Source organism: Leucopleurus acutus, assembly GCF_964270905.1.
Source record: "Leucopleurus acutus genome assembly, chromosome: 11".
Taxonomy (NCBI): domain Eukaryota; kingdom Metazoa; phylum Chordata; class Mammalia; order Artiodactyla; family Delphinidae; genus Leucopleurus; species Leucopleurus acutus.
Window position 1 is genome coordinate 32,396,369 of NC_139152.1, and position 24,933 is coordinate 32,421,301.

A 24,933-nucleotide genomic window follows, 5' to 3' on the forward strand; every position below is an offset into this window, starting at 1 on the left:
TGACAAATCGATGAATAAAATGGATTTTTACAGCTTGTCATTTGTAATTTCATAGATCCGAGATCAGCCTGTTGTTGGGCAGCTGATTCCAGACTGCTATGTAGAACTTGAGAAAATCATTTTATCAGAGCGTAAAAATGTGCCAGTTGAATTTCCTGTAATTGACCAGAAACGATTATTACAACTTGTGAAAGAACATCAGCTGCAGTTAGATGAAAATGAGCTTCCTCATGCAGTTCACTTCCTAAATGAATCAGGTTTGTTTATTGCATATTCTTTGAAAGCTCTGCTGTAGTAATTTGTGAAAATGCACCTGAACCTTGTATAGAACTTTTAAAAATTTAAAATTTTAAAAATTTAAAAATAGAACATTTAAAAATTTAACAGAATATTGACAAAATTCTTTAATAGGTAACTGATTTGTTTTTCTTTTTGAAAGATCATCATGAGCATTGATGTTGAATCATGTATTATGTCATAAGAGAAAAATTTAGAAATTATCTAAGGGCAGTAGTGGAAAAGGTCTCTGAGCAGGAGTTAAAACATGGGTTGTAGAACTTGACTGTACTATTCAGGACCTGTGAGACCCTATGTGGAGGCTATTTCTACACTGAAAAGAAGAATTATTATTGGGATGGTTTAACTTGGCACTTGGAGAATCAATGGTTGCCTGAGATGATGCAGCTACTGAGTGGCAGATCTTGCTCTGTTGCATAACATGTTGTCAGCATGACCTCACAGATGAAAACTCTTGAACAGACTTTGGTGCTAATTGTGTATTTGATCAATATAACCTTGCTAGAAATGTGTGAGTTGATTTGTAGTGCTCGGATAAGTGGTTGGGAAGTTGCTTTTGATCCCAGATTCTGCTGTATGAAAAATAATCTTCATGTGGATTAAATCTGATCCATTCATTTCCTCATTGTTCTTAAACCAGTAGCTTCCTTTGATATTTTGTGTTTCTTACCTGTATTCGAAAATAAGATGTGTCTTTGTAGTATGTAATTAGAAAGCCAAAAATATTTATGAATTTCTATTTATTTCTAAATACATGCTCTTCAATGTATGGCTTTGTCTTAAATATGCTTAAATATGATCATTTTATATAGTTCAAAAGATAACTTTTTAAAATAACATTTGGATTTCAGGGCTTGGGAGCTGGGTTGCCTGGGCTCGGGTCTCAGCTCTGCCACTGAAGTTTACTCATCTGTAAAATGAGGAGGTTGGACTAGATTCTCTCTAAAGCCCCTTGATATTTGCATATTCTAAATTCCATGTTTCATTCTTGATTTTTACTCCAGGGGTCCTCCTTCATTTTCAAGACCCAGCCTTGCAGTTAAGTGACTTATATTTTGTGGAACCCAAGTGGCTTTGTAAAGTCATGGCCCAGGTTGGTATATTATATTTTTGTGGCATGGGAGTAATGATTGAAGAAAACTACAAGTGACACCTAGAACATTGAGTTTTATAGAGTTTGTGTTCAGTTAAGGTAGAAACTACTGTGAATGTAGAAAACTGTAGAACAATTTGTGTAGAAGACTGCATAAAGAAGAACTTCATGAAAGAAGAGAAGGCATCTTAGAATTTACTTTAATGTCTTTGTTTTCAAGTCACAGACAGGTGTTTGTACTGCTCTGTTCCGTAGTACTTTTCTAGATCCTGATGATAGCTTTGGTTTGGTTATTGATATAGTCAATTGAATGAAAGCTTTGTGAAAATCTTTGGGATAAGTACATATACGAAAATTGGGTTGATGAGCCTCTGAAACCTCAGTCTAGACAACATGGAGGAAAATTTTGACTCTTCAGTGGAATGTAAGGTCTAAATGCTTACAATTTAAAAAATTTTGAATAGTGGTGGTTATGACTGTCTTTTCTCTATTTATATTTCATATGGAAAATTATTTCTTCTCCCAATAACAGTTACCAATGAGTTTATATTAATTAGCTATCATAATCCACCTCTATAGATTTGCCACAGAAAACCATTCAAACAGAACACACTAGCTCAGGGTTCCTCAGTGTCAGCACTATTGACATTTTGGGCCAGATAATTCTTTGTTGTACATTGTAGGATGATAGCAGCATCTTTGGCCTCTACCCTCTAGATGCCAGTAGTACCTTCCCAGTATGACAAGCAAAAATGTGCCCAGACATTGCCAAATATTTTAGGATGCACAAAATCACCCTGGGTGAGAACAACTGCATCTGGATGAATCATGAATTGAAGTGAGCCTGGGGAGGGCGTCTCCAGCATGTGCACTCACTGGTGGCTATTTTGTTTATGAGTATAATTTTTTGAGTCACTAAAATGATTGTATTTTTTTATGTTAGAAATCTCTCTTCTTTTTTTTTTTTTTTGAGATATGTGGGCCTCCCACTGTTGTGGCCTCTCCCGTTGTGGAGCACAGGCTCTGGACACGCAGGCTCAGCGGCCATGGCTCACAGGCCCAGCCGCTCTGCGGCATGTGGGATCTTCCCGGACCGGGGCACGAACCCACGTCCCCTACTTCGGTAGGCGGACTCTCAACCACTGCGCCACCAGGGAAGCCCCAGAAAGCTCTCTTCTAATCAACTATAATGTTAATTAAATTCCCTCAGGTAATCTTGAATAATAGTTCCTAAATTTCATCTAAGGAAGAATAAGAAAGATATTTTAAAGAGGGAATTCATTTGTGGCTAAATCCTATACCACAGAACTTGGGAATGTATTGAAACGTTGCAATTGGCAATTAATTGTAATGGGACAGTTATTACTATTCTGGCAGTTTTTATTATTATTATTATTTTTTGTGGTATGCGGGCCTCTCACTGTTGTGGCCTATCCTGTTGCGGAGCACAGGCTCCGGACGCGCAGGCTCAGCGGCCATGGCTCACGGGCCCAGCCGCTCCGCGGCATGTGGGATCCTCCCGGACTGGGGCACGAACCTGCATCCCCTGCATCGGCAGGCGGACTCTCAACCACTGCACCACCAGGGAAGCCCGTCTGGCAGATATTTTTAAAGTAGATTTTCATCCTTCTGCACATATGCCATGGAAAGTGTGATTTTACTCATCTACCTAATGAGAATGGAGCCAGGAAGGTATAGTGGTCAAGAGCACAAGCTCTAGAGTCAGCATGACCTGCGTTCAGATCTCTCCTAAATCCTTACTCACTTTGACATTTCTTAATGTTTTAAGCTTTTGTTTCTTCACTTGTAAAATAAGGATAATAACAATATTATCTTCTACATTGCCTCCCTAGTTCAGTATAAGTGAATAGTAAGTTTTAGCAAAAGTTTATATTTGACCTATTTGGTAATTAAAGACTTATGATCTCAGGAAATGAAAAAAAATCTTCAAAACTGTAAAGATGTATTCATGTAGTTTTGGAAAGTGTGCCAGGTATGGAGCTAAATAAAACAATATGTGTAGTTATATGCACTCTGTGTAGAAAAGGGAGTTTTAATTATACCCTGAAGATTTGTTGTTAGGTGGCACCTGTATCAGAAAATAACTGAACTCTGTATAGTCAAGAAAAGGCTAAAGTTGCACCAAAAAGTGATGTGTTTCCATGTAAATTGGGACTATTTAAAGTTGCACACATGTGGATAATATTAGAGTGGGTACATCTTATTCAATAGAATAACAAAGTGGTTTCCATCAGAATCACTATCTTTTTTTTTTTTTTTAACGGTACGCGGGCCTCTCACAATTGCGGCCTCTCCCGTTGCGGAGCACAGGCTCCGGACGCGCAGGCCCAGCGGCCATGGCTCACGGGCCCAGCCGCTCTGCGGCATGTGGGATCCTCCTGGACCGGGGCACGAACCCGTGTCCCCTGCATCGGCAGGCGGACTCTCAACCACTGTGCCACCAGGGAGGCCCAGAATCACTATCTTTTAACAGAAGCAAATTTCCATCATGATGCAATAAAATCCCTGAAGATACTATGGAGTAATTAAGTTGAAACTCCATGAAAGTTCTCATTAGCATAGTTATACTATTAGTTATACTATAAACATGTTAATTTAATTGAAAATTAAGTCAAGAATTTGAACAGCTCAAGTTATTTTGAAAGATAGATCTAAAGGGTCAGTAAAATTTCTTAATGTGAAAGATAAATGCCATCATTTTTATTTATGCGATATACTGAAATATGTCATTTTTATTAAGGTTTAAAGAGAATGAAAGCCATAAGTAATCACGTGAAGACAGAATGATCTGCCTGACACCAAACCAGCAAAAATAAATAGGGTTATTCACCTCCAAGTGAGTCATCAAGACAAGGGAAGAAATAATTTCATGGTGTAGAAGCTCTAATGAGCCCAGCCACCCTCTTTGTGCCCAGAGCTGTTAGGTCACTAAACTTATTAAAGTTTTCATCAACACACAGAAATTTGCAAAACTCATTTAACTATATGATAAAAGAGATATGAAAGGGACTTACTGGTAGAGTATTATAAAACTTGCATGGCAATTTAATCTTGATAAAAAATTGTGTGAGAAATTTGGAAAATTTTCTTTCCTTGCACAAGGGCATAAGTTAGCCTTAGAAGTTACCAGGCTGAAGGAATAATAAGAGGTCTTTCAAAGGTGATAAAATTAAGATAAGGTTTCAGTTTTTTATTGCTATATAACAAAATACCCCAAAACCTAGCGTACACAAGTAAACTTGGAGTAAAACATCAACAGCTTATTGTTTCTCACTGTTCTGTGGGTTGACTGGGTTCAGCCAAGTGGTTCTGCTCCACATGGCATTGACAGGGGTCGTTCGCTTGGCTTCCTCATTGAGTTGGGCTGGAGAGTCCAAGAAGGCTACACTCACGTTTTTGGTGTGTTGGTGCTCCTCCATGTGGTCTCTCATATATGCCTAGACCTCTTAAAGGCCAGGCCCAGAACTGGTAAAATGTCAGGTCTGCCACATTCTAGTGAGCAGAGCAACCACAAGTCTTGTTCAGGGAAATGGATGGATTCTATATCTTGAAGGATTAAGCAGCCCACATGTAGAGAGAGAAAAAATTAATGTGTCCATCTTTGGAAACTATCTGCTACAGATAGTGGTAGCGCAGCATAGATCTACTAAAAGAATCAAGCACAAACTTATATTTTAAAATCAGTTTGTCGGAGGCCGTGCTACGCCGAGCCCTGCGCGTGAACAGCTGCGGCAGGGGCAGCATCCAGCGGCGGTGCCAGCAGTTCCAGCCCGTTGCTTTACTTTTTAGCTGCACCAACGTAGTCATTATGCCGAAGAGAAAGTCTCCAGAGAATCCAGAGGGCAAGGATGGATCCAAAGTAACTAAACAGGAGCCCACCAGATGGTCTGCCAGGTTGTCAGCGAAAGCTGCTGCCCCAGAACCTGAACCTAAACCAAGAAAAACATCTGCTAAGGCCCTTATCCTGTGCATAGATCCTCACATGAGCCCTACTGAGAAAGAACTGGCAACAAAGGTTAAAAAAGGTGCTAAAGGGAAGAAGGAGGAAAAGCAAGAAGCTGGAAAGGAAGGCACAGAAAACTGAATCTGTAAACGAAAGAGAATGATTTGTCATGAAAATTGGGGTTGATTTTATGTACCTCTTTGGACAACTTTTAAAAGCTATTTTTACCGAGTATTTTGTAAATGCTAATTTTTTAGGACTCTACTAGTTGGCATACAAAAATATATAAGGATGGACATTTTACCTTCTCATAGTCATGATTTTTTGAGATTCCCATCATCCTTGAGTAAAATAAATACCAATTTAGTATAGGAAGCTGTCTGTAAAATTGATTCACCATTCCATGCACTTGCTTTAAAAATTTAGTCCTGTGCATACTGTGGTGTTTTTACTGTGTATTTGAATTTTTTCATGCAGTTCTTCTAGAGCAATAATCAGTGGTGCTTTTGTACCTAGGTTTTATGTGATTTTAATGAAACATGGATAGTTGTGGCCACCTGCTATTTATGGTTTAAAATAAAAGGTTTTCCTGTCTGCAAAAAAAAAAAGTAAATAAAATAAAATAAAATCAGTTTGTCTAAGTAAAATAAATTAGAATAAGTATACAATAATGTCTGACATATGAGAGGTTACTTATATGCTTTTCAAAGATTATCTCATTTAATTCTCAGAACAACTCTTTTAAATGGTACTTTATTAGTGCCCATTCTTGAAGATGAAGAAATTGATGGACAGAGAGGTTAAATAATTTATCCAAAGTTACATATTCAGGGAGAATTAGAGTTACGATTTCAAACCAAGTGGTTTGACTCCATATTCAGGGAGAATTAGAGTTATGATTTCAAACCAAGTGGTTTGACTCCAGTGCCTATGAACCTAACCCTAGGATAAAATGCTCCAAACTTTATTTTCCCCCAGTTCACGAATTCAGCAGTATTTATTCAGCACCTAATGATGTTTCAGATATTGTTCTGGTGCTGGGGCGATAGCAGTAGACAAAACAAGTTTCCTGCATTCATGGAGTTGACGTTCAAATGGGAGGAAATAACCAAAACATGGATCCTTAACATGTTAGGTGGTACAGAATGCTACAAAGAAAATATAAAGTATGGCTGGGGGTAGAGAGTGAGTTTGTCAGACAGGTCTTAGCAACTTTAAAAACACTAAAACAGCAGTTTTCTTCACTACCTAAAGTGTAAGAGCAGTTTGGGCTATAAACTATACAATATGGAGGAAGTCCCAAATTATAGTTTTTATTATTTAATGACCCATTATACATTGCATTAGATATCATTATGTTCAATCAGTCATGTATTCATTGATTCAATGACGGTATACGTACAAAATAGAAACATAATGTTGAGTGAGACAAGTCCTCGGGCCTACGGATTTTACAGTCCAGTATTTTACCCAGCTACATGATAATGTAAATAATGTTTGTTCCTATTTAAGTATCCCTTAAACATTATAGATCTACTAAAGAAAATTAAGCACAAATCTCTTTTGAAAATTGATTTGGCCAAGTAAAATGAATAGGAATATGTAGATAATGGCTAACATTTGAGGGCTTGCTATTTGCTAAAAATTGTTGTATGTATTTTGCATGTTTTATGTGTATCTTATTTTGTTCTCATGGCAATCTAAGAGACAGTCACTTTTATTATCTTATGTTACAGAGAAGGAAACTGTGGGTAAAGAAATTAAATATCTTTCCCAAGGTCACACAATTGGCAGTAGAGCCTGGATTTGAACCTGAGTTCTTCTGAACTTGTATTTTTAATTGTTATGATGATGATCGAAGCTCAAAGTATGATCTCCACATTAGAATCATCAGTTTCTTGTTAAAAAAGCAGATTCTCAAGCCTCATCTCAGACCTACTGATCCAGACTGAGTGGAGTCCAGTGAAATTCAGGGGTTACTTACTTTGTTTGAGAATCACTGAAATGTGCTAAGCTACCTCTCTTCTCGCTGATGGAAACCATCTCCTATTATATAAATGTAAAGTAACATTTCTATTGCAAACCTGTAGTGGTAACACAGTCTGGAAGATAATTTCCCAAGGAATATACTATTGATGAGACTGTAACAAGGATGTGGGGTACTGGATTGATGTGTTAATTGGAGTTGGGGAAGGCTTGTGGTTCATTGGTTTCAGAGGATCTCCAGAATTTCTGATCTGAATTAACTCCCTTAATTTAATAAAATTTTTTTTGTGTGTGTAGGGAGTACATGCCCCACTGGGCTTCTAGGCTACCTGGCTGCTAGCTAGAGAAATTAGGTCCTGTGTTGTACTTGACAACATTAAAATTGTTTTAATCATTTTTACTGAGCACAGGAAATGTTTTAAATTCAAAACTTTCCAGAAAATAAATTTTAGTGATTATGTATAAGTTTAAATCTTTCAGATTTTGACAGTGAAAGTGGAGGGCTGTCCAAAACATCCTAAGGGAATTATTTCACGTAGAGATGTGGAAAAATTTCTTTCAAAGAAAAAGAGATTTCCAAAGAACTACATGTCACAGTACTTTAAACTCTTAGAAAAATTCCAGATTGCCTTGCCAACAGGAGAAGAATATTTGCTGGTTCCAAGCAGGTAAGCCAAAACTTAAAATTTTATTACCCTATGGAAATTCACCATATATTATATTGTTTTAGTAGTCAAAGTAACTTTGGTCTGTGATAAATGTACTAACTTTTTTCTTCTTGTGTAAACTTTGTACTGAAGTATAACATTTTCTTTTAATGAAAACACTAAATTTGACATTTAAAGATACAGTAAATGACTGATTTTATGTATATAATTACTATTTGATTTAGCACTGCCTAATTTATTTAATAAAGATTAATAGTGGAGATAAGTCTCTGTGTGTGTGCGTGTGTGTGTGTGTGTGTGTGTGTGTGTGTGTGTCCTTACATGGTACTGGAAGAGTTATTACGCAGATTCTGGGGATATAATGAGTTTTCAACATAGTCTTAAAATAATTTATGGCTGTGAATTTTCAGAGGTATGGGCAACACAATGGAGGCCTAAGTTATAGCCCTGTACTGTAGAAATTCTTACTGCTTTATAAGCACCTGGGAAATGTTATAAAGTAATATGACATTGAAAAGTGCAAATTGCATTGGTTGATGGATGGTAACTAATTCTAAAAATAGATATAACTCTTTTCTAGGACATGAATTTTTTTCAAGTTTTACATAATCCCTTTACTCGTCTATGCATAACGAACTGTAATAATTTATTTATAGTATAAATAAGATTATTGAAAAAATTTCATGCATCTACATCTGATCATGCATTTGAATTAATTAAATAACCATTACATTTTGAGTAGGAAGAGCATGTAGCAAAAGAACATTATAAAAAGTGCAATTGCTTAGAATATTTATCTTCAATTCATTGATTTCAAGTAGTAAAGCACTTTGGTCAACATGATTGGGTATTTTATGAAGCTGTATAATGACAGTGTCCTTTTATCTTTAGTTTGTCGGACCACAGACCTGTAATAGAGCTTCCCCATTGTGAGAACTCTGAAATTATCATTCGACTGTATGAAATGCCTTATTTTCCAATGGGCTTTTGGTCGAGATTAATCAATCGATTACTTGAAATTTCACCTTACATGCTTTCAGGAAGAGGTATGTATTTAATGAAGAATTAATATTTAGAGAAGTTAGGAGGAAAGCATATTAAAATTAATGTCATTTTCCCAGAGTTTACTTGTTTGAAAGGCAGCTGAAAATCAGAAAATAAGCTCAAAAGACCTCAGAGTGGCCAATATAAAAACATACACTCAAATAAATTCATGCAATTTGTTAAGAAGAAAATTCCTCAAAGCCCATGTGTGCTTATTTTAGACACATTTACAATGCCTATGACTATCTCGCTTTGCAAGCCAAAGCAGACTAGAAGTAGCAATTTTAAAAGGTGAAATTAGTAAGCATCATTTGTTTAAACACACCCACCCAACCTACACATACACACAAACATACACACACACACGTGCGCGCAAAGAAAAACTAGGAATGGCCACCACTGCAGTCAGGGAGTTTTATTTAACAGTGTAACAGTTCCTGACCATTCAGACCATTCTGTGTAGAGACTATAATTGCTCTATTCTGCTGCACAATCCCTGAGGGGTTTACAAAAAGAATAAAAATGGGTGTTTATAATGCTAGCTCTTCCTCCTGGAAGAAAGAGAGATCTTAGTGCTCCAAAGGGAAAATATAATTTTTTATGTGCTTAAAAATCAGCTTTATGGAGGTGGTACTGTATTCTGAAGTAAACCTATGTTGCTTGCAGTTAATCGACATATAGAAAGTTACATCACATCAAAGTGTTGGTTTTAGCATGACCACCAACCTCTTTTTAAAAGTTATGGGAACTTATTTATGATTCTCTTTCTTCATCTATTACACATACTAAACTACTTAACACCATGAATCTGAAATCTATCTTAGGTTGTATACTGGGCATTTTATTTACTTCATTCCAAAATTGAGGATAAAATATTTAATATTATATTTAATAGATATGGATGGGGACTCATATCATTAACGATTCCAGTACTTTCCTTCAAAACAAATATATCTCTCTTACTGTCATTTGTGGTGTGTGCAGTGAATTTTTCCCCTTTAATTTATGGAGCCGCTAATAATTAATGGCTATATGTGGGTTCATTTAAACTTCTTTCAGAACGAGCACTTCGCCCAAACAGAATGTATTGGCGACAAGGCATCTACTTGAATTGGTCTCCTGAAGCTTATTGCTTGGTAGGATCTGAAGTCTTAGATAATCACCCAGAGAGTTTCTTAAAAATTACAGTTCCTTCTTGTAGAAAAGGTAAGGAAATTAATTAAAAACTTTGAATTGTACCACTAAAGAAATCTAAACTTTTTAAAAAAACTTTATAGTTTTGTGACAGAATAAGGTTCTTTCCAGTTTTGTGACAGAATAAGGTTCAGCTAGGGTGTTGATTAAGTCTTCTTTGGATTATGTAGGCTGTATTCTTTTGGGCCAAGTTGTGGACCACATTGACTCTCTCATGGAAGAGTGGTTTCCAGGGTTATTGGAGATTGATATTTGTGGTGAAGGAGAAACTCTGTTGAAGAAGTGGGCATTATATAGTTTTAATGATGGTGAAGAACATCAGAAAATCTTACTTGACAACTTGATGAAGAAAGTAGAAGAAGGTATGTGTTGATACAACTTACAAATGTTTTTAAGTGATCCTTTCAATATTTGTGAAGTGAGGTTTGAAATAAATGTAAAAATTATTCTTATCCGTAAGGGATGAGTTAGAGGATACTACATTCAATTGTAGTGACAGTTCAGAAAAATATGTTTATTACCCAGTAAGATCTTATACTCTAGATTCAGAAAAAATGTTGGTTTGAGAGTTTGAATACTGGCTATTGAGCAACATAACCTCATCTGTGAAATAAGAGTACTGACCAAAACTACCTCATAGAATTGTTATGAGGATTAAAATAGATGATACATGGAAGTAACTTAGCAACGATAACCATAGGCTAAGTGCTCCAAGAATGTTGTAAAAGTAAAGAATATATAATTTCCTAGTCATGTGTCAATAGTCTAAGGCAGTTCTGAATCCTACTTTCTAGTGAGTGAACCTAGGAATGAGTATTTAAAATTCCTAGTAGATAGGTATTAATTCAACTTTTAAAACTTTCTCAGAGTTTCTAGAGAAAAATAAGATTGGTAAGAAAACCTTAAAGAGTGATTAGAAATCATAGAAAATATGTGATTATTTCTGTAAATCAAAAGGACAAACTTATGTACAACCTTAATAGTTTACCTTTAAAAAAAAATGTTTTATGTACTTCTCAGGAGACCTCCTAGTGAATCCAGACCAACCAAGGCTCACCGTTCCAATATCTCAGATTGCTCCTGACTTGATTTTGGCTGACCTGCCTAGAAATATTATGTTGAATAATGATGAATTGGAATTTGAACAAGCTCCAGAGTTTCTTTTAGGTAACTATTTTTGTTGATTTGAGAATAAAAATTAGAGTGCAGCTTTTATTTATAATCTAGAAAATATTTACATATAATTATATTGTCATAGTTTTTAGTGTCTTCATATATTTTTTGTAATGTTTTTCCTTTGGGATAATATATTTTAAAGTAATATCATGTTGGGACTTCCCTGGTGGTCCAGTGGTTAAGTTTCTGTACTTCCACTGCAGGGGACGCGGATTTGATTCCCTGGCCAGGGAGCTAAGATCCTGCATGTGGCATGACACGGCCAAAAAAAAAACCCCAACACTTTTGTAGGCTGGGTTTGAGTTGAGGATGGGACCACCATGGAAGCACACATATTTATGAAATATGTCCTTGCATTTGCTTTAATTTTCAGTGATAGGGAAGGCATTTAGGAAGTTTTCAGTTGAGTATTGCAGCCATTTTTCAGTCACAAAAAGAATAAGTAAAGGAAGAACACCTCTAAGTAGTCATTGTAGCAATTTTGTTGCTAAGTATGACAATCATAAATTTTCATTAAAATATTCATAAAAAGCCAATTTGAGATTAAAAATTCAGAAGCATTAAATTGGTAATGTATTCAAGTTCTAAACATTGCTGAGAATACTTGGGAGCTATGGAGAGTATTGAGTTGATTTAATGTAAAGTATTTGAGGACAATTCTGACTTTACTTTGTGGAGTATTTGTTGTTGTTATGTGTGTATACATTTTATTTTAATTAAATTTCCACAGAGAGAATGACTAGACGATGTGTCAGGATATTAATATTATTAACAAACAATGTCCAAAATTTGGGATATGACACGTAGGGGTAAATAAACTCCTTTGTACCTTTATTCTTTACATTGATTGGGAAATTTTGAATGATGTTAAATGCCTTTGCACTCTGAGAGTGAATATATTAGTAATAGTAGGCTAATGCAAAATGCTGAATTGTTAACACTGAATCTTAGATCTTAACCAACACCAAACTTGACTTGTGATTTGAAAGATACAGACAAGTACCAGACATACTATTTTCTTTCTCTGAAAGAGTCTCAAGCCATCAGATACAGCTCCCCCAAATATACCCTTTTAGTGCACTAAGTTGTGTTTCAGATTAATGGACATGTTTTGAGCAGTGTTATGTAGAAATGTTCAAAAAGTTCACTTTTGAAGCACCTGTGTTTTTCCACCAGTTTTACTGAGGTGTAATTGACATATAGCACTGTATAAGTTCAAGGTGTACAGCATAATGACTTGACTTACATGTACGGTGAAACGATTACCACAGTAGCTTTAGTGGACATCCATAATTGCATATATATAAAAAATGAAGGAAAAAGAAAGAAGTATTTTTATTCTTGTGATGAGAACTCTCAGGATTTACTCTCTTAACCACTTTCATACATAACCTACAGCAGTGTTAACTGCAGTTATCATGTTGTACAGTACATCCCTAGTAATTATTTACCTTATAACTGGAAGTTTGTACCTTTTGACCACCTTCAAAAGCACCTGTGTTTTATATTCTTTAATTATGCAGATAGGAAAATGTTTATAAGAGTACTCCCCTTCTCTAGCCCCATTTCCCATAAACTCATAAATTCCATGTTTATTTATTATACAAAAAGCAATCTAGGTCAGGGTTTCTCAACCTCTGCACTGATGCTGTTTGGGACTTGATAATTCTTTGTTATGAGGGGTGTCCTGTGCATTGCAGGGTGTTTAACAGCGTCCTTGGCCGCTACCCACTAGATGTCAGTAGTATCTCCTCACCCCGTCTCAGATTTGACAATCAAAACTGTCTCCAAACACTGTCAAAGGTGGGGGCTGGGGATAGGGAGCAACGTCACCCTAGCTGAGAGCCACTGATCTGAACAAATCAGATAAATCCTTCTAAAAACATTTTACAATCAGAAACACCCTGGTATCTTTATGCTGGGATGATCTGGGGGAGGTCATTCATCTCCCTCCCTTCCGCATTTTCTTTGTGGGACAGGAGTGAATTTTAGGGCTTCAGTTAACCCCTTCCTTCCCAGATAGCAGTTACTATTAGGCAGTGACTAATATGACACATATTAATAGATTTGTGAATATTAGTAGACTTGTTTTTGTAAATACAGTTGACCCTTGAACAACACAGATTAGAACAGTATGGGTCCACTTATCTGCATTTTTTTTTTCAATAAATACAGTACCTGTATTTTTATTTTACAGATCTTTAACTAAATGTAGGGAAAAGTTTGTGTTCAATTAGAGACTATAGTGTGTGAAATCAAAAGAACTAGGGTTTGAGTCCTGATTGTATCTAAACTGTTTTCAGCTTCCTTTCCTTGGGTGAGACATTTTTCAGTTCCTTTGTTTTTGAGGCAGAGACAGCAGTGTGCAGATTTTCCACTGCACTCGGGGCTTCTGCATTCCTAACCCATGTTGTGTGTTGTGCAAGGGTCAACTGAATATTTTAAAATACACATATATGGGGTTTTGTTTGTCTATCTGAAGAGTTATGGGAGGGGGTACATTTCCTCTTTAAGGGACTATTTTTCCAGAGAGCCACAATAGAAGATACTGGTATTATGTGTCAATTTTTTCACACCTTTGTGTCACAAGTACACAATAGCAGTCCTTAACCTTATTTTTCCTCTTAGTTACCTGAAGGGTACGACAGCCCATACTCCAATTTAATATGGCAGTGATTATGAAATAGGGAAGGGCTTTAAAAAATTAGAAATCTCTACTACTCCCACCTGAAAATTTTATGTTTCCCTAGAGTGTATTTCTTTTCTCTGCTCATTAAATTTTTTCTTTGTTGTCAGTGTTTGTTCAGATTGAAGGGAATCAGAGCAGGATATGTCTATTATTTAAGTCTCCATCTCTTCTTGTCTCCCTTCCCCCTCCACTTGCTTTCCTTCTCTTTTCCTTCTTCTATTTGCCCAATCCTGTTTTGAATCCAATACTTAACTGTTACTATAGCCTTTGTTTCCCCCTGAAACTCCATCTTAGTTCATGGAGTAGAAGAAGGAAGAAAAAACATTAAAGGAGACTTGATTCAGTGAAACTAGTGGGTCATATTTATCTTTGAAACAGATGTAATTACAAAAGATACAATTTATTGAGTTTTCCTGCTTGCACAGATTAACCTAAGTGCTTTGTACTTTCTTTTCAAAAGGTGACGGCAGTTTTGGATCTGTTTATCGAGCGTCCTATGAAGGAGAAGAAGTGGCTGTGAAGATTTTTAATAAACATACATCACTTAGACTGTTAAGACAAGTAAGAAATGCAACAGTATTATTACATTAAATCATACATTGTTAATCTCCTGGAACTCTTGTTTTGCATGCATTTGTAATTACCGTATTTTCCCTCAAAGTTTACTAGAGTTTAGTTATGAAATCCTACTTTTGTCCTTTCTTTATGGAGTGAAATAGCTTACTCCTGTTGAAAAACAAAGACAGTATTCTGAGAATTTTTGTTCCAGGCTTTACAAGCACAGAAGAAAAGAGGGTACCTTTTTTGCATTTTTGTAATTCAAAGGAACCAAAATCCATACAACAGTAGTCCATTTAAACACTTCTCTTGGCCTCAGTTAAGTCACACGTTCTTTTCTCTGCAGGCACCAATGTTCAGGGCAGTACTGTTGCTGATTGGCTTAGGCCTGTGTTATTGAACCAATCACTGTGATAATGAGCAGGGTATTATTTAAAATATCCCCACCTTTCCCTGAAGCTGAGATTGGGGTCAGTTCCCCTTAAAGTTCATGGGCTGCTTGGCTGAGGGTTGGATACCTCAGCAAAAGTCAGGGTACTGTTAGGAAGAGTGAAAGTTGATTGAATGCATAACCAAGAGTGGTCACTCCAGTACCCTCTCTTGTTTTGAATACTGGTGGGGATTTATTTCTTTTTTCTGAGTCCTAACAGTAGGGATGAGTGAGGGAGACAGGGTGACAGGAGAGATAAAATCCATGTGAATTCTGCAGTCTTACACCAGAACTCAACCATATTTTTGAATCTATTCTTTCTTATTTTTTTCTTGATTTATTAAAGAAAAATTGTGCCTGAATCTGAATCTAAATAACTTATATAAACAAAAAGAATACAGTTGCAATATATTAGTTACTCTGAATAATGAAAATAATTTCATGTCTGTGTAAAATATCCTGGAGTAATTTTGATTATTAGTACCAAAAATTACACTGTAGCTCTAGGAATAAGCTAATAAATATTTTGTATATAATATTTTGTAAGTCAGTGAACCAAATCTGAGCACAATCTCTTTCTATCTGTAGGCAGTTTGTTGTATTAATTGTAATTTTTCAGTCTTGATCATTAGTCTTCAATATGTTTCAAATTTTATGTAATGTGCTCAGGGAACCTTGTTGGAAATCAGAACACTAGAAAGGTTTATGGGACTGATTAGTGTATGGGCAGCTAGGTGAACCAAGGAAATAGTAGAAGAAATAGAAACAATGGAGTGTGTGTAATATGCCTCTTTCGAAAAAAAGAAAAGGAAAGGAAAACACTTGTATTCAGTGCTGCATTTTAAGGGTCATTCTACCTGTGGTCATGAATCGGGGCTGATCTGTTACACTCTTTTTGTTCCTTTCTCTTTGCAATCAGTGAGCTGTTTTTCTAGGATAGGAAATTTGGATTAGGCTCCAGTCTGTGCTTATGAAAGAAAACAAAGCTAACTTGACTTGTTCTCATCAGTTTTAGCCAACTGAGCTAATCAGACATAGAAGAAAAAAAGATTTTTATCTACTAAGGAAGTATGATTGCAGTCTGAAGTCCGTGTTCTTGAAAAATCCTCTCTCAGGGTGTTGAGCCTTTATTCTTCAGCTTGCAGAATTCTTCACACATCAGTCTCCTGATAAATGCAGTTGGCACTGATACTCATCTTTGAAGCTGGTTGTTAAGAAGCAGAGCTTCTGCAGAAATCATAATTTAAAACATGAATCAGGGCTTCCCTGGTGGCTCAGTGGTTGGGAGTCCGCCTGCCGATTCGGGGGACGCGGGTTCGTGCCCCGGCCCGGGAGGATCCCACGTGCCGCGGAGTGGCTGGGCCCGTGAGCCATGGCCTCTGGGCCTGCGGGTCCGGAGCCTGTGCTCCGCGACGGGAGGGGCCACAGCAGTGAGAGGCCCGCGTGCCGCAAAATCATAAAAAACAAAAACAAAAAAACATGAATCAGTTTAATACCACATAAGCTATAAATTTCAACTAAATACAGTTTCAGAGTAGAGTGAAATACACAGAATAACATGTATGGAATTCAAAACAACAGTATCATGAAACAGGTTGTAAAGTCTCACCAGATGTGGCCTAGGAATCAGATTGGAGACCTCTCTGTTCCAGCTAACTTCTTGGATTAGAGAGAGGTGTTGCACCTGGTGATTGCTTTCTTTAGTAAGGGTGGTCCAAGGCAGGTCACTCTGAGGAAGTAAGAGTTTTGAGCTAAGATCTGAATGGCAAGAAGACTTTAGCTGTGTGAAGGGTGAAGGGATTTCTAGGCAGAGGGATCAGCAAGGGCAAAGACTCTGTGGCTGGAAGGCAGGAGCTGGGTGTGTGCAGTGCTGGGGATTTAATGAACACCAGTGTGGCAGAAGGGTGGTGAATAAGGAAGAGAGAGAAAGGAGATGAGGTTTGAAAGATGGGCTAAGGCAGATCGGGTCAGGCCACAATGGCTGTTTAAGTTCATGGGATCTTAATCTATTGGGTTGGCCAAAACGTTTGTTTGGGTTTTTCTGTAACACCTTGTGGAAAAACCCAGACGAACTTTTTGGCCAACCCAATAAAAGTAACAGGAAGTCATTAGAGAGTTTCAGGCAGGGGCAATGCCATACATTTCTTTAGACTTAGACATTTCTCTCCAGAAAACTCTCTAGTCATTAAACCAGAGATAATAGGCAGGTTGTACCTCACATGCCTCAAAGTGCAGTTGATTAGTAGTGGCTGCTCAGGATGTTGGGCTGAGAAGGATTCTGTGGCTAAGGAGGATTCAGTAGGCAAGACTGACATGACCTATTAGTGTGCCACAATAGGACAGTGTCCTGTCCTAGCATTAAATGTTCCAGTAAAGCAGAGCAAACGGAAAAAGAGAACTTAAAATTTTAATTCAGAATATGGTTGCAAAACCAGTGGTTTAATTCTGAAAATGTGGAAAATGTAAAAAAGCTCAAAGAAGAAATGGAAAGTTTGCTATAATCCAGTCACTCAGGGAAAAGTGCTCCAAGTGTTGATGGGCTTAAGGAAGGAGACACTTGGGTAAAAGCTGATTGTCTATGACTCTGAAATGCTTCTTGACTTTGCAGGAGCTGGTGGTGCTTTGCCACCTCCACCATCCCAGCTTAATATCTTTGCTGGCAGCTGGGGTTCGTCCTCGAATGTTGGTGATGGAGTTAGCCTCCAAGGGTTCCCTGGATCGCCTGCTTCAACAAGACAAAGCCAGTCTCACCAGAACGCTGCAGCACAGGATTGCACTACATGTGGCTGATGGTCTGAGGTAATAGATTAGGTCATGCTGTTTTCTATTCAGGGCATGATGAGTGTGAGCCCCAAATTACTCTCAGACTTTGAGAAGAGCGCTTCCCTGTAACAATGTGTCCTGGTAATATTTCACAAACTATTTGGGTGTAAAACTACCATTTCCCTGATCAGATTTTATAATTTCATAAAATAAGAGTAGGAAGAGCGTGCAGATCTCATAGCTAGCAGAATTACAGTTGGAACCCAGGAGGCCTTCTCCAGAGCCCATGATCTTAACCCTGTATTGACCTACCTTCCCTAAAAAAATATAGGTAAGGCTTCAAAGTATCAAGGAAAGTGTCAGTTATCATGGGTAATTCTAATGAGGAAAGATGAGGCCATATTTCTGAAGGGGACTGGAGTGATTTGAGTTGGGTTGTCCTGTAAGACCATAGTGTGTCTCAGAGGTGCACCCAGTCCCGCAGCCAGATGGCATCCGGACAGAGCCTTGGAGGGTGGAAAGGCCATGGCCTTTGGAGACAGAGGGACTGTCCACACACTTGCTTTGATTTTATATCTCTGATTCTCTCTTTCTTGTAGTCTCTAAACTGTGCCTAATACTTAGTGAATAGTGTTTCGAGTTCTTCTGTAATAATTGAAGACATCCCAAGTCAAACTCTTGATTTCCCCCTTTTCCACTGCTCTCCATCTCCGGTCACCCAGTTGTGTCACCTTGGAATCATCCTTTAGTCCTTCCTTTCTCTCACATCCCACAGCTCATCCTTCAGCAAATGTCTTTAGCAAACATATCTCAATGCAGCTCCTTCTCCTAACTTCTCTCCCTCCCAGCAGTGTCTAAGCTGCTGTCATCTCTTCTCGCCCAGCTTGTCTCCCTGCTTTCACCTTTGCCCCCCAGATAACCTGCTTTTCACACAGTAGCCAGAGTGATCATTCTAACATGGAAGTTGGATCACATCTTTCTCCTGTTATCAACCCTCTCCCACCTCACTCTGATCACTGTGCTCAGCCACTCGCCTCCCCGAGGCTTCTGGAATATGCCAGAGACTTTATACCAGCTATTCTCTTGGCCAGAATGTCGAACCTCCAGATATCCTCTTGGCTCACTTCTCATTTCATTCAGGTTTCTCCTCAGGGAGGGTGTCCCTGACTACCTTGTGTCTCTTTGGCACCTGTAGCACTTATCACTGCCGGGTATTCTTTATGTTTTTATTTTAAAAGTTTGTTTATTGTCTGTCTTTGCCACCAGAATCTAAGTGCCACGATAGCAAGGATTTTTCCTCTTGTTCACCGTTGTACCTCAGCACCTAGAACGGTGCGTTCTCATTACACATGTTGCCACTGGGGAGAGAGGGAGGAAGGAAGGAAGACAGTGCCTGGTGCATGGTAGCCACAAAGTGGATGCAAATTTCCTTCTCTTCCTTTCCTTCTTAAATAGTGTCTATTCCTTTTGAGCAGTATCCAGAAATGTAAATGGAATGGATGGTAAGGAGAACAAACACTGATCACAAACAAATAAAACTAAACTATTGATATATACGATATAACTATTAATACTATATAGGGGATATAATAGGAGAATAAAATGAGTAGATTTCCTTTCCTGAAAGAGTCCGGAAGCTATTGAAAAACACAGATTATTATATGAAACAGGAATGCAAAGATTTGGATCTGGATTGCTACATCCACTTTTGAACACCAGAGGGAACTTTGTACTAAATTAATCTAGATAAAGGGCAACTATGTCTTATGTATTTCAAAAGCTGTATTGGTCATTTTCCTTGATTAAACCGACTCCAGGTCCTGGTTTTTCCCTAAATCTTCCACATAATTCCCAAAGTGCTTATTTATAAAATGAATAATTGATTTTTTAAAAAATTCATCACTGTTTGAAAGACCTCATCTCTTAAATAACTTGAAGACCTTACTTAAAATAACAAATCCAGCAGTTTCTGTTAAAGTAAGTGAAATCTCATCATATTTTCCTATCATTTGCCTGATTTGTTCTCAGCATAATGCCAAGGGAGCTTTCTGGGTCTTGTGCTACAAGAGGCTAGTAGATTTCAGTAGCAATCGATCTTCTCCTAGCACTAAGTATTTAAAAATCTCAGCATTAGGGTTTGTCTTCCCAAATATATTTTAGCACAGAGCTATAACTATGGAGGTAGAAAGAGACAATAAAGTCACATGCCTCTGCGGTCCCTTAAATGATGGCGCTGTTTAGAGTGACATACAGGAACTTTCTTCATGTTACATATTTTCTCTTTTGCAGTCTTGCCTTCAGCTATTAGTTTACACCTCTAACTGTCTGATGCTTTGAGTTCTTTATTATACTTCTCAACTACCTTTGAAGATATGGTCACCTATATTTCCCATAAGCTTCTGTGTTTCAGTATGTTCAAAATTGAATTTGCTTTCTCTTTTTCCTTCCACCATGAATCTGTTCTTTATCTTGTATCTCCCATTTGCCAACAAAGGTCTTCGTAGTCACATCCAGAGCAACCCCCTCTCCCACAAAAGTAAGTACTCATTTGTCCGCCAGGTCCTTGACTGTTTTACATCATCTTTTTAATTGATTAATTTATTTTTATGCCACTACTGCTGACTTGGTCCGGTACCTCTGGTGAACTATCAGAACATTTCTGATATTATATTCTTCTAAAATAAAAATCTAATTATCCTTGAAATTCCCTGGCATTCCAAGTTATCTGCAGAATACATCTAAACTCCTTGGCCATAGCGTCAAAACTCTTTATGTATCCTCTAGTCTGCCTCTCCAGCCTCCTCCCATTCCACTGCCCTCGTTCTAACCATGCTGAAGGGCTTGACTTCTCACTGACATCCATGTCTGTCTTTGCATTTGTCATTCCTGTCTTTTCAAAAAATTGTCTGCCTAGAGAACTCATTTTCCTCTAGAATTTGCTCACATACCATCTCCACAATGATGTCTGACTGCATCATGAAGAGTTGGTTTGGCTAACACATGTTTCTTGAGTCTCCATGCAGGACTTTGTGCTGGCTGCTGAAGAAGGAAAGATAGGGATTATATTGCTCTTATCAAGTTTTAAAACTTATAGTCTAGTGGGAGAGTCTGCTTTGCTATCTGTACCTTTGTGCTTTTCTTCCTCTGGCTTCCCTAGCATTTGGTACTCATCATTTCTGCAACCTTATTTGAGCACCTGTCTCTCCTAGATTGTGGCCCCTCAAGAGCAGGGAGACAAAGATGACGTTATATCCCCAGTGACTGTCCCTCATAGATGCCCAATATATATTTGTTAAATGAATGAAGGCATTCTATTTTTAGAGTAATTCTCTTTAGGATGAGATAAAGTTTACTTTAAGTTATACGAGTTTCTTAGCAACATTGATGATAATCACAATTTAAAAATGACTAGTTGAGTTTAGACCAGTTTGTTTTAATAAAATATTTGACAATGCTCGCTGTCATGTAATACATAAATTATGGCTGAATTATTCTTAGTAAGACAAGATCTGTACTTGTTAATATTTTGAAAGCTATTCTGCTATTCTATTAAAAGCTATTAAAACTGCAATTTTAAGATTAAATTCTATAACTGAACATTTTAACTAATCCAGATAATCTTTCTCTCCCACTGACATAATTTCAAATTAAGTTTAACTAATTTTTTTTAACCTTTGGAAAGTATTCCGAGAGAGTCTGTATTCTATAAATATTCTGAAAGAGGCACGCATTATGAAGGATTTGGATACCATTCAATTATGTATGACTTGGCTTTAACTTTTTTGTTCTTAATCTCCCAGCTTTTCTCTTCAGCAGGGCAAAGTAGCTAATGGCTTTTCAGTAAGCCCTTAGTAAATTTTTCTTTTAAGCCCATAACTTATTATTAAGGTCAACTTCATTAGTACATCTATCTTACTTTTCAACCAAAAATATGTTTACTGAAAGGAATAAGCCTAATGTCAAATGTCTTAACTACATCCTGGAAGAGAAAGAATCTTCTCCTGCATTAGTTGATGCCGTTAAATGATACATACACTCCCATCAATCAGTGGAAAGTTCAGGGTATTGCTGCCACTCTGCTCCTAATGCTCCTAGCAGTGATTGGTATTAGGTAATGGAGTAAATATTTATTGATATAATGTGAACCTAAACCAAAAGCCACAAACAATGGATTTAAATTTACCTCTATTAAGTTCTATGAAAAATTCTTTTCTCAAGGTAGGGCATAATGTAGTTGTGAGATCATGTGCAGAGCTATGGCAAATTTAATGTCACAGGGCAGGGTAAACAGAGTGGGGGAAATCTGAATTTTACGAGTGTGTAAGGAAAGGTAATAGAGTTACTTTAGTAGTTGGGGCAAAGTAATGGCTCTTCGGCCATGTTTCCAGAATGGACAAGACCTGGTTGAGATGAAAACTTCTTATTTTTTATATTAACTAGTTTTTATTCTTCACCTACAGTGAGTGTCCAGCTCTAGTTGCTGATGGTTGAATGGATCTGTTTCTAAAAGGAAAGACTTTAAAATCCCCCATATCACCTTTCCCAAGACAATGTTTTACTCATTCCAACTCTTGGTCTAAAATGTTCTTTGATAATTTATAACAGAATTGGGTTTTAAAGTAAATTACATCTTCAAACGGTACAGTATTGATAGCTAGAAAAGTCTTTTATTTTGATTTATTACTATTTAAAAAGTAGAAAATATTTTCCAAAAAATTAGGAAATAGTTTAGTCAGAAAAAAATAAATATCAAAGGAGAGATGGAGTAGAGAGAATTTTAAAAGCTAAGAAAAACGTCTCTGTGGTTTTAAGAAAATTAAAACTTAAATAAATGGGAGTTATAACAAAATACTATCAATTCTTATTTAACATATTTACATTTTAAACTAATTAAAATAGTCACATGGTATTGAGGGAATTCAGAATTCCTTTTAAGTTGTTTTTAAAGTATACAAAAGGTAAGTCTTCAAAAATTGGTACTTTGCTTAAAGTGGTTGTGCCTTAAAGTTTAAATCACTTATCAGGATTGACATGTCTTTTTGTTTGTTTGTTTTAAAAGCATAAGCTTGCTCTGTAATATTGGACTTGTAGGTTTTGATTTCCTTCTGCAATATCTCTTAACTTTGAAGGTGAAACTTAGCACAGAATTTTTGATGCTTTGAGTAATAAACATATATTTTTAAAAATAATGACAAAATTTATTATGGTATAATCACATTTTAATAAGGTTTCCTGTGCATTTCACGGCAGATACCTCCACTCAGCCATGATTATATACCGTGACTTGAAGCCCCACAACGTGTTGCTTTTCACCCTGTATCCCAATGCCGCCATCATTGCCAAGATTGCGGACTATGGGATTGCTCAGTACTGCTGTAGAATGGGGATAAAAACGTCAGAGGGCACACCAGGTGGGTGACAAGGTTTGTGTGATAATTCCCTCTTCAGAATGGATAACCACTGACTTCAGTTGTGAGTTCAGGAGAATCAAGAGAACACTGTAGCCTATCACACTGTGAACAGATATTTGTTGTGACCAGAATGTGAATAATTGTGACCAGTACATTTGTGATTTTGAATATTATATCCTGTAGGGCAAAAAAATCAACTGATGTAATTTTCCAGGGTAAAAAACAAATTAAATAGAGTATGTTTTATGTCAAGTTATATTTTTAAAAGTTGGACTTAAAAATGTTTAAATACTCCAGAGGTGGTGAAAAGGAACCTCAAAGTTTTAGTGAGGCAAACCAAATTCAGGTTCGCAAACCCTTTTTTGTAACTCTGAAACCCAAATAACTTTGAAAATCCAAAGTTTTTTTTTTTATAACTGATTCGGTGGCAAAATCTGACCCGATTGAATTGATCCTTGTTAGGATCTTTATTTCTCATATTCACTGTGAATGTGTGTATGTTTCACAGCAGAAATATAAACATGTTTGTTTGAATACAGGGTGTTGGCTCTGATCCCACTGAATTTTATGTAATTTGTTATATGCATTATTACTTTCTTAAATATGAAAAAGTATAAATTCCTAAATACTTCTAGCTCCAAGAGTTTCAGGTAGGGACTTTGGGACTGGAGTTCTTAGTTGCACTGTTCTTGATACAAGCATACTTTCTTATTCTTTTTTAAAAAATTTTTTTAATTAAAAAAATTTTTTAATTTAATTTTATTGGAGTATAGTTGATTTACAGTGTTGTGTTTCAGGTGTACAACCAAGTGATTCAGTTTTACATATACATATATTCATTCTTTTTTAGATTGTTTTCTCACAGAGTTTATCACAGAATATTGAGTAGAGTTCCCTCTGCTATACAGTAGGTCCTTGTTGGTTACCTTTCTTATATATAGTAGTGTGTGTATGTTCATTCCAAGTTCCTGATTTATCCCTCCCCACCACTTTCGCCTTTGGTAACCATAAGTTTGTTTTTGATATCTCTAAGTTTGTTTCTGTTTTGTAAATAAGTTCATTTGTATCATTTTTAAAAAATTAGATTCCACATATGAGTGATATCATCTGAGATTTGTCTTTCTCTGTCTGACTTACTTCACTTAGTATGATAATCTCTAGGTCCACCGTGTTGCTGCAAATGGCATTATTTCATTTTTTATGGCTGAGTAATTGTCCATTGTATATACGTACCACATCTTCTTTATCCATTCCTCTGTCGATGGACATTTAGGTTGATTCCATGTCTTGGCTATTGTAAACAGTGCTGCAGTGAACATTGGGGTGCATGTATCTTTTCAGATTATGGTTTTCTCAGGGTATATGCCCAGTAGTGAGACTTCTGGGTCATATGGTAGTTCTATTTTTAGTTTTTTAAGGAACCTCCATACTGTTCTCCATAGTGGCTGTACCAATTTACATCCCCACCAATAGTGTAGGAGGGTTCTGACTGGTACAGTAATTTAAACCTTCAAACATTGAACTTTGTTTTTCTTTCTTCATAATTTATAGGTTGTTAATGCTTCAATACTTAAAAGTACTGTAGAGTCATGTTACTATGTAAAATGAGACATACCCATTTTGCGTACTGTTATATTTATGGTCTCCAGAAATCACAGGC

The 24,933-nt window shown here is 36.8% G+C and overlaps 1 protein-coding gene across 1 annotated transcript in view; it reads left to right on the forward strand.

Annotated features, from left to right (window-relative positions):
- LRRK2 (leucine rich repeat kinase 2) overlaps nt 1–24,933 on the forward strand; it is a gene marked incomplete at both ends in the record, with an annotated part of 152,938 nt that overhangs the window by 99,406 nt on the left and 28,599 nt on the right. Inside the window, 10 exons of the mRNA XM_082849938.1 lie at nt 56–257; nt 1,302–1,390; nt 7,821–8,008; nt 8,900–9,054; nt 10,112–10,258; nt 10,417–10,608; nt 11,267–11,413; nt 14,572–14,672; nt 17,708–17,898; nt 23,113–23,273. Coding sequence (XP_082706064.1) covers nt 56–257; nt 1,302–1,390; nt 7,821–8,008; nt 8,900–9,054; nt 10,112–10,258; nt 10,417–10,608; nt 11,267–11,413; nt 14,572–14,672; nt 17,708–17,898; nt 23,113–23,273 — 1,573 coding nt within the window. The remainder of the gene's footprint in view (nt 1–55; nt 258–1,301; nt 1,391–7,820; nt 8,009–8,899; nt 9,055–10,111; nt 10,259–10,416; nt 10,609–11,266; nt 11,414–14,571; nt 14,673–17,707; nt 17,899–23,112; nt 23,274–24,933) is intronic.